The 10,075-nt window shown below is 34.0% G+C and overlaps 1 protein-coding gene across 1 annotated transcript in view; it reads right to left on the bottom strand.

The window, feature by feature from the left end:
• Positions 1 to 3,545: 3,545 nt before the first annotated feature.
• The window catches only part of LOTGIDRAFT_156466 (hypothetical protein), a gene marked incomplete at both ends in the record, with an annotated part of 11,301 nt that continues 4,771 nt past the window's right edge, over positions 3,546 to 10,075 (bottom strand). The window contains 3 exons of the mRNA XM_009047102.1: positions 3,546 to 3,667; positions 4,025 to 4,226; positions 5,503 to 5,558. Coding sequence (XP_009045350.1) covers positions 3,546 to 3,667; positions 4,025 to 4,226; positions 5,503 to 5,558 — 380 coding nt within the window. The remainder of the gene's footprint in view (positions 3,668 to 4,024; positions 4,227 to 5,502; positions 5,559 to 10,075) is intronic.

The raw sequence follows: 10,075 nt of genomic DNA, 5'->3' as shown, positions 1-10,075 counted from the left end.
GCCATAATTTTTGGCAGCAGGCTTCAGCGTTCTGACCTTCAGACAGCACTCTTAGAAATGTCAAAATATTGGTATTTACCAACAATGATCTAGTTCGTACTAAAATAATGGTGTTTATAAATGTCGAAGTCATTAGTATTTCAGATGTATAATATATAACACAACATGTTAGCAAGTTCGCTCAAATCATGAGAACAATAATGAAACGTTATTAAAAATTATACTTTTGATGATGTGCCATTATCATGAATATTACAAAAACCTGTTATATTCATTTAATTACTTTAATAGATAGAATTATTGTAACACAATTTGTAAAGGTGCCCTCAGACAATAGAGATTACCAGTTGTGTATGGTTGCAAATAATGAAAGTGGTCATGAGTTCCGATTTCAACTCACAGCTCAGTTGCATGAGAGTTGCTTGTAATTGGTGATAACTATAGTGCAAGGGCCACTTAAAGATATAATGATATATGCACAATATTAGGGCATAGGTTAAAACGAAATGCTCTTGTTTGGACCCTAAGGTTTTTGTTTCTACTTCCAGTTTTGTGTGAGCAGCAATGTCAAGTGTGGCGCCATGCTTTATCTTCTAGACACATGACACTAATTTTTTTGCAATTTCAATTCTATCTGTCAAGGGATCTTATACGTGCACACAGGGTTTCAGATTATTATACCATCCAAACAACTAGACAATTTTTCAATGTCAGCCCCTCCGAACTGACACAGGAGACTTGGTTCTCAACCTTGAACCCAGAGACCTTCAGGTTAGCGAGCAAGCATTGTACAAACTGAGCTCACACCCAACAGCCCCTGAATCTCTTTAAGCTACAGGATGAATCATAACAGAGACAGAAGTAAAAATATAAATGTATTTTGTGAGATGAACATCTGGTACGTTTGAAAAACTAGCAGTAATAAATCATTGGAATGACTCAAGGACCATGTTGACATTGATCAGCTGACTTGACAATAAAATGAAATTGATGTCTGCTTTTCTGCTCTTGATTTGGCTAAACAACAGGAAATGAAATGAAATAGATTTTTACGTTCTACTTTTCTGCACCATGTGGGCTAATGATGATGGGCAATGCCAGGCAGGGTGTAATGAGGCAAACTTTGCAGCATCAGCCTGCTCTTTTGAGATTTCCAACTGTCAAGGGATCTTTAATGTGCACAGCCTGTAGCACACGGGGCCTCAGTTTATTGTCCCATCCGAACGACTAGACAATTTTTCCATGTCAGTTCCTCCAACCTGCATCACTGACCTATGCCGGGATTGAACCCCTGAACCTTCAGGTTAGCGGGCAAGTGTCTAATTCACAAAGTCACCGCATAATGAGGTGCATTTTTTGCTCCTCAGAGGGCAAAATTGTCAAGGACAGCATGTCCATTTACCTGGTAAGGCAATAATAGGAATTGAAGTTCAAATTCTGCTCCTTATAGGGCTGAGTTTGTTAAGACAGATAACATCAATTACCCAATGTTCTCAAGTATCTACATATCAAAACATCTTGTAAAACATGGCACCTGTTTTTTCATCTTCTTTAAACTTTTGACACATCAGTTTGCATCAAGGGAAAATCAGGGGACTTCAGCATACACTGTAGCTCCAAGTTGCCTTGACGCTTTCAAATTTTGAGAGTTCACTCAGCAGGACACTAGGCGGCTTCAGATTTTCAACCATTCATTCAACATGACACGATTTTCATTGACATTTCCTTATTAAAATCACACAAAAGAACTTTCTCTTGCAGTCATGATGACCTTGACATATCAGAAATCATTCCAAATGATTATTCAAGCCAGACACAGACCACATGGTGTTTACGTGATGACCTGAATTTTAAGGTCAACAGACCACCTCCCCAGACAGCAGTATTTTGCACTTGCATTAGTCAGAAGCTTACTGTTGTGTTTATCGAGTCTCGGTGGACTTTCTATGAATCATCAGGTGAGAGGCCCTCAGTAGGGTCAATGCAGGTTCAGAAGCAATTTTTCAAACTATAGGGGGGGAGGGCTGAATCATTATCTGAGGGGGCTCAGTAGGGGCCAAAGATGTGTTGATGTAAGCTCAAGGGCATTTTTTGCACTAAATTTGAAAGTGATGGGGAAATTTACCAGTCTCTTTTCTGGCCCCTCACCCTAGTCATCCTGTAGATAGGCACTGTCAAGTTTGAAAGCAAAGAAGCCAAAAGATAGAGCTTATTGACTGGAATTGCACTGTTAACCTTTCACACTCAATATTCCAAATCATACACAAACCACCTGGATGTCCAAGAAACATTTTTACATCATAAAATAAATGTCAAAGACTGTATACAGTGGAGCCGCGTTTATCTGGTTGCCGATAATCGGGAAACCCCCGATATCAGCACGCATTTTACTGGGAACGAAATATTTATAATGTAAAAGTAACCGTTAATCCGGTGCTCCGGTTTCCGGTTCCGCACGGCTGTGATTGGAAACCAATTATCAAATTCTATAGTAAATAGTATTCATCATCCGGTCGCATGTTACTGTGAGTACTCCCTTTTTTTTCAGAAATGATGTCATTTCCTTTTTCAATCCTTCCCATGCCTTAACTCAGTTTGACCTTCATAAAACCCTGAAATATATCCTTTCAAGTCAGAAGAACTTCTTATCTTATCCGTAAACTTCAATTTCTTTTTCTCAGAAAAGTTTCCTGTAAACTTTTGCGATAGTTACGTTATTAAATGCTTAGTTTTTGTAAAATTGCTAGAAACACAGACGCTTGACTGGAAATTAGAATGTTGCAAATTGACATAAAAAAAAAAGCATAGAAACCGTTTAATTAGTCCCTTGAATAGACTTATTTCAGTCTGACCTATATCATAATGCCCTGTAACATAATGCCATGTAACAGCTAATGCCCTGTAACATACTGCCCTGTAACAAATTGGTCCAAATTCTGAATACAAAATACCAGGCATGGTATAATGTTTACATGCTGTAGGAGTCAGAATTTTTGGGTCAAAAAAACTTGTTAGCAAAAGAGTAACAACTATTTCAACAGTGTTAACACTATCTATACACAAAAACATCCCACAGAAAATAAACAATTACATATCTAAATACCAGCGCTGAGGTCTAGGTCAGACATGTGAACTAATCTGACATGTAGAAACAGCTGAAATAGGTCAGGTCAAAACATGAGATATTACTAAGTACAAACACAGCATGGTGCAAAGATAATACATATCTAATCTATGTAGATGTAGTTTAATTATTGTGGAATAAAAAAGAAATGGAGTTCTAAATGCCGTTTTCTGACTCTGAATGAGCCAAGATGAAGTTTCAAGTCCTACCTTTCTGTGCCTAAAGGTGAGGGCATACGAGCGGTGTGGGTCAGAGATTTTTGTCCCTGACTTGAATCTTGAGTAAAAGATTATCGTGTCGCAGACAGGATTTATAATATAAAACAAGTTTGATAATTGTCTCCGATAGTTTTATCGTCTGCAAGACAGACCTTCATCATCCAATCAGAATCATTTTCCTTTTGATTTGCATGCTCAGCACGTTATTGTCGACAAGTTGGAAAACGACCGACTGGAGATTTTTTCTGTTCTGATCCTGATGGGGCTAATGAAATAAAACAGTTTAAATCTCTACATTGCATTGATCTTGTTAATCCAGTTTGGGCTATAAACACCATGCAGTTTGCAATGGAGAAAACTTTGATAGGACAGCAACACTTACACATGTCAAGAGATCTTACAGATGTGATGTTAGATAACAGCAAAAATATACAACTAAATCAGTGGTTCCCAAACTTTCTCAGCCTTCACACCCCTGGAGCAATCACCTGGACCTTTGACACCCCCTAAAAATTTGTTTCATCCACATTTCCAGCATGTGATGATGTGAGGTGCTCTCTCAATTCAAAATAAATTCTTTTCCTACACCAGTTGGCCACACCCCTCACACCCTTGTCTCACACCCCCAGGGGTGAAAACACCACAGGTTGGGTATCCGGGAACTAAATGAAGATCAACTTACCGTTTTTATCAATATAATCACAGAGTTTTTTAACAACTAGAGGTACCCTATATTCTGGTGGAGCTCTCTTCATTAAATCTTCTAGTGGTACTCCAAATGTTTTATTAGCATTATTTCCAATTAGTTTTCTTTTGGTCCCAGGGCTGATCAGACGTTTTACCCTTTCCATATTACTCGTGGCATTCAGCCCCTTTTCACTGCCCTGAAAATATAAAATACAAATACTTAGTCCAAATTCACAACCTCATTAGAAGCTAGGGACATCTAATGATTGAGAAGGAGGCGAAAATGAAACGATCAACTTGACCTTCACTGCCTTTAAAGGGACATTCCACTTTTTTTTGTAGTTCAAAAATTCTTTTTACTCAAATTTGTGAAAACTATACACCAAAATCTACAGAATTGTGCCCTTTAAGAGATCTGAAAGTTTTAACGTAAAAAATGCAACCGTTTCAGTTTGATCAATAAGATCCATAAATATAAATAGCATACTTTAGAAGTATTTTCAGGTATGAAAACTTTTTATAAAAAAGTGGAATATCCCTTCAAAATTGTGCAGGGCCGTGTATTCTTGAAAACTTAATCTAGATGATTCTAGTGTTAAAATCATCTGATTGGTTAATCATTAAAATTGATTTTAAATTTAGTCCCATTAATTGAATCAGGGCTGTGTATTCTTGAAATCTTAAATCTACATGATTCTAGTGTAAAAGTCATCTGATTGGTCAATCACTAAAATTGATTTTAAATTTAGTTTTATCATCCAATCAGATTACTGTATTTCTTAAAATCTGGATTTTATCTGATTTAAATCTCTAAGAATAAGGCCCCAGTTCAGTATTATATCAAATAACCTTAACTGGTATGAAAAATGTAACGTTTTAGTGAGTGTAGGGTAATCATTTAGTTAGAATTTGTTTCCGTTTGTTTCTATTTTCTGAAAGAAGCTTTAGCCACGTTTTATTGGCTCATGTTTTTAGATCTAGATCAATGCCATGCAGTCAATTTTCTTGATAACGTGACAAACTTTTTAAAATTACAGAGGCTGTCATGCACAATCTCACAACTAGTCATTGTTATCATGTTAAACAGATTCTTCATGAAACGCTTTGATTGGTTAAACAGTCATTAGACAATAGAACAGTGCTGCAGTATAAAACTTGTTCGATTTCAATGGAGACAACAATATCAACAAAAAAGCAAAATTGTGCTCTAAATTCAGTTAGTTAGATCAAGGTAGATATTGGTGATATTAAAATGATTAAAAACTTCAAGAGATTTAGACCTTGACATAAATTCAAACAGCGATAACGACAATCTAATTCCAAGTTCTTTAAAACATGTTACATTCATTTATCAATACAAAATTCGATTTATCTACTTCTTACAGTCTCAAGTATCAATCTGGCTTCTTTTTGATCAATTCTGCCTTCTATCAAAGACAATTTCTTTGAACTACTCTACTCTGTTCAATTTACCGCCACAAAATTATTGGGATTTAACTTGTGAGAGGCTTGAGAAGAAGCCAAAGGACCTGACATGGGATTATATAATTCAATTTCATAAACTTGAAAACTGATTCTAGGATAATGCAATTTTGGAAACCAACAAAGTAACTTTTTGAATTACTTTTGCTACATAATTATGGAATTTAAATATTGAGAAAACCTCAAGAAGTAGCCCTTTCCATCGGATATAACTTATATAATTTTAATTCGAAATAATCATTGTAAGACGTGAGAGTATAACAACATTTTGGAAACCAACAAAGTAACCCTTAGAATTACTCTTGCTAAACATAATTATGGGATTTAAATATTGAGACAACCTTGAGAAGTAGCCCTTTCTAGAGGGCGTAACATGAACTTCAAAAACTGATAAATTTAAAACAATCATTGTAAAACAGGCAAATATGATACAATTTTGGAAACTAACAAAGTTAAGAATTTCTCTTGTCAACCATAATTATGAACTTTAAATATCGAGAGATCTTGGAACCTTTTTCTATTGTTACATGAGCTGATATAATTTTAATTTCAAAAACTGATAAATTTAAAATAATAATGAAAAATGTGCGAATATAACAAAATTTTGGAAACTCTGGTCGCAAAATAACACATATGAGGATATAACACAGTGGCTTGAGAAGTAGCTCTTACTATGGAACATAACTTGAGCTAATATAATTTTACGGTATAAATTGATAAGATAAAAAATACTGGTAGTTAAAGCTATAGTATATTGCAAGTTTTATAACTTGTGACAAAATAAAAAGTCACTTCAACACGATAAAAATTGAGAGGAAATTAGCAAACAGTCCAAGTAGCAGATGGGAACATTTAGAACAGTGTTTACCAGACGATATCCCATTATCAACCAGGCAACCAGAAACAACCTTCACCTTCTATGTGTGTTTACATGACATGAGGTATTATGGTTCCAATCAATCCACAATCTCTTTTTCCCCAAACAAACACAACTTTGTATAACCTTGACAGTTAGACCTGCCCAAAACAGGATAGAAAGTCAAACAATAAAAGATAGTCCAATACAGATATTTATGTCTATCCTGGCACATTGCAAACATACACACAAACAGTCAACTTTATTATTTAGGTAGGATAAGTATGTATTAACATAATATAAGTCAGGTTTATACAGTGCTTATCACTACTTATTCTACCTCCAAACAAAATAGACTTCACTTGTTTTGAATTATGCTCGATATGCATAAATATCTTTGCTTTTCTGAAAACCTTCACCTAATACCAAGCTGACACAATTCATGATAGAACTGTAGGAGTTGAGGACTAAAATAACAGCCTACTGACAATTTGACCTGTCCAACTGTACTGTTTAGAAAGTCAGGACAAAGCTTCAGAATTACATAAAGACATGTATTCATTTCAAATGTGAAATCATAAGGTTGTATGTCTTTGGACAATAAAAAACATAAATTGACCCCATCTGAAATGGGTGAATAGCAAAGTTTCAGAAGTAAAAGAGTGAAATCATCAGACATTTTATTTCTTTGGACCAAAACACAGACATATGACATGCAATTGAACATTTTAGTGAAATGAAACAATCAAAAATAATTTACTTTTCAATGGATGCTAGGATGGACATTTGTAAACATATAATAACATGCAATTTTCAATTTTATAGTGAATATTTGTGAAATGAGAGAAAAATTCATTTCTGAGCTCCAAGTGGTCAGGGAATAGGTGATTTCTTTTAAATACCATGAGATATATATCACTGACGAAAAAAATCAAGATCAGAAATTCAAAGCTTTGCACAAATCAACCTCCTTTATTAGAGAAAAAGATGGCTTCAGTTAGAGATTAATTTTGTTATTTTAGGTCTGGCTTACTAAGATTTACATGAATTCAAGAAAAAAGCTATCAATTTCAAAAAAGGTCTTTTCAGATCAATATTGGCTCTTTTAAACATATTGGTTGCCATGGTAATAAACACATAGTAGATAAAAGTGAAAATGAAATGAAAATGAATGGAGCAATACGTCCTACTTTTCTGCACCATGTACAATGAGGGAAATTTTGTCAAGATAGCCACATTATCCTCCTCTTTTTCGATTTCCAACTGTTGAGGGATCTTTAACGTGCACAGCCTGTAGCACACGGGTCTCGGTTTATTGTCCCATCCAAACCACTAAACGCTTTTTCCATGTTAGCCCCTCTTACCTGCATTAATAACAGGGGGTAGACCGGTGGATGAAGGTGGCATTGAATAATTTGAAAACATTTGCATGTCAATGAAAATACTAAATAAAACTTATTAGCTTTATGAACTCTCTAAAGGGGTGCTGTTTTCACAAACCTAGATACCCAGTAACCATGAGGACACTCTGAAAGGAATGCCAAGTTGATAAGCCAAAGTACCAAATCAACATTATTAGCTATGTGGACTCTCTGAAAGGGATTTCAGTTAACAAACCCACAAATTCAAATATCTAGTAAAATTTATTAGCTATGTGGAACCTCGGAAATGGATGCAATGTTGTCACCTTTTTACTATAAGATATAGTTTTGCTTTTAGACAATAATATATATAAAAGTTTGAACATGAAACAAGGTAAATCTGTGTATACTCCTACTGTAAGATAATATATTAAAGGTTATCAGCATCAACAACAGGAAAATATGTCCTTCAAATCTAAACAGGAAATAAATACAGGTGGAATATATATAAATATATATAAAGATAGTGGCCATGATCAATTATATAAAGATAGTGACCATGATCAATATATATAAAGATAGTGGCCATGATCAATATATATAAAGATAGTGGCCATGATCAATATATATAAAGATAGTGGCCATGATCAATTATATATCAATATATATAAAGATAGTGGCCATGATCAATTATATATCAATATATATAAAGATAGTGGCCATGATCAACATATATAAAGATAGTGGCCATGATCAATATATATATAAAGATAGTGGCCATGATCAACATATATAAAGATAGTGGCCATGATCAACATATATAAAGATAGTGGCCATGATCAACATATATAAAGATAGTGGCCATGATCAACAAATATAAAGATAGTGGCCATGATCAACATATATAAAGATAGTGGCCATGATCAACAAATATAAAGATAGTGGCCATGATCAACATATATAAAGATAGTGGCCATGATCAACATATATAAAGATAGTGGCCATGATCAATATATATAAAGATAGTGGCCATGATCAACATATATAAAGATAGTGGCCATGATCAACAAATATAAAGATAGTGGCCATGATCAATATATATAAAGATAGTGGCCATGATCAATATATATAAAGATAGTGGCCATGATCAACATATATAAAGATAGTGGCCATGATCAATATATATAAAGATAGTGGCCATGATCAATATATATAAAGATAGTGGCCATGATCAATATATATAAAGATAGTGGCCATGATCAATATATATAAAGATAGTGGCCATGATCAATATATATAAAGATAGTGGCCGTGATCAATATATATAAAGATAGTGGCCGTGATCAATATATATAAAGATAGTGGCCATGATCAATATATATAAAGATAGTGGCCATGATCAATATATATAAAGATAGTGGCCATGATCAATATATATAAAGATAGTGGCCATGATCAATATATATAAAGATAGTGGCCATGATCAATATATATAAAGATAGTGGCCATGATCAATATATATAAAGATAGTGGCCATGATCAATATATAAAGATAGTGGCCATGATCAATATATATAAAGATAGTGGCCATGATCAATATATATAAAGACAGTGGCCATGATCAATATATATAAAGATAGTGGCCATGATCAACATATATAAAGATAGTGGCCGTGATCAATATATATATCAATATATATAAAGATAGTGGCCATGATCAATATATATAAAGATAGTGGCCATGATCAATATATATAAAGATAGTGGCCATGATCAATATATATAAAGATAGTGGCCATGATCAACAAATATAAAGATAGTGGCCATGATCAATATATATAAAGATAGTGGCCATGATCAATATATATAAAGATAGTGGCCATGATCAACATATATAAAGATAGTGGCCATGATCAATATATATAAAGATAGTGGCCATGATCAATATATATAAAGATAGTGGCCATGATCAATATATATAAAGATAGCGGCCATGATCAATATATATAAAGATAGTGGCCATGATCAATATATATAAAGATAGTGGCCATGATCAATATATGACAGTTTGTAGTAGCCTTTTCAGATAATTTCAGTTACCGATATCTAAACTTTTTATATGTTTATATGTATCAAGGACATTGATATCATCGATTTGTAATATTCCACTTTTCAGTCAGACGTCTGCTTCTAAGAGTTTTATTATGTCACCATCACAAAACCTTTAAATTAATTTATCATCAGCTATTGTGATAGTTTTGTCTAGTATGAGTCAGGAAATAAAAAAATATGCCCGAAAATTCAGATATTGGTAGCTTAACATAGCATTCCCAGATAGATTAAAACA

Source organism: Lottia gigantea (genome assembly GCF_000327385.1).
Source record: "Lottia gigantea unplaced genomic scaffold LOTGIsca_11, whole genome shotgun sequence".
Classification (NCBI taxonomy): domain Eukaryota; kingdom Metazoa; phylum Mollusca; class Gastropoda; family Lottiidae; genus Lottia; species Lottia gigantea.
This window is presented reverse-complemented; position numbering and strand designations above follow the sequence as displayed.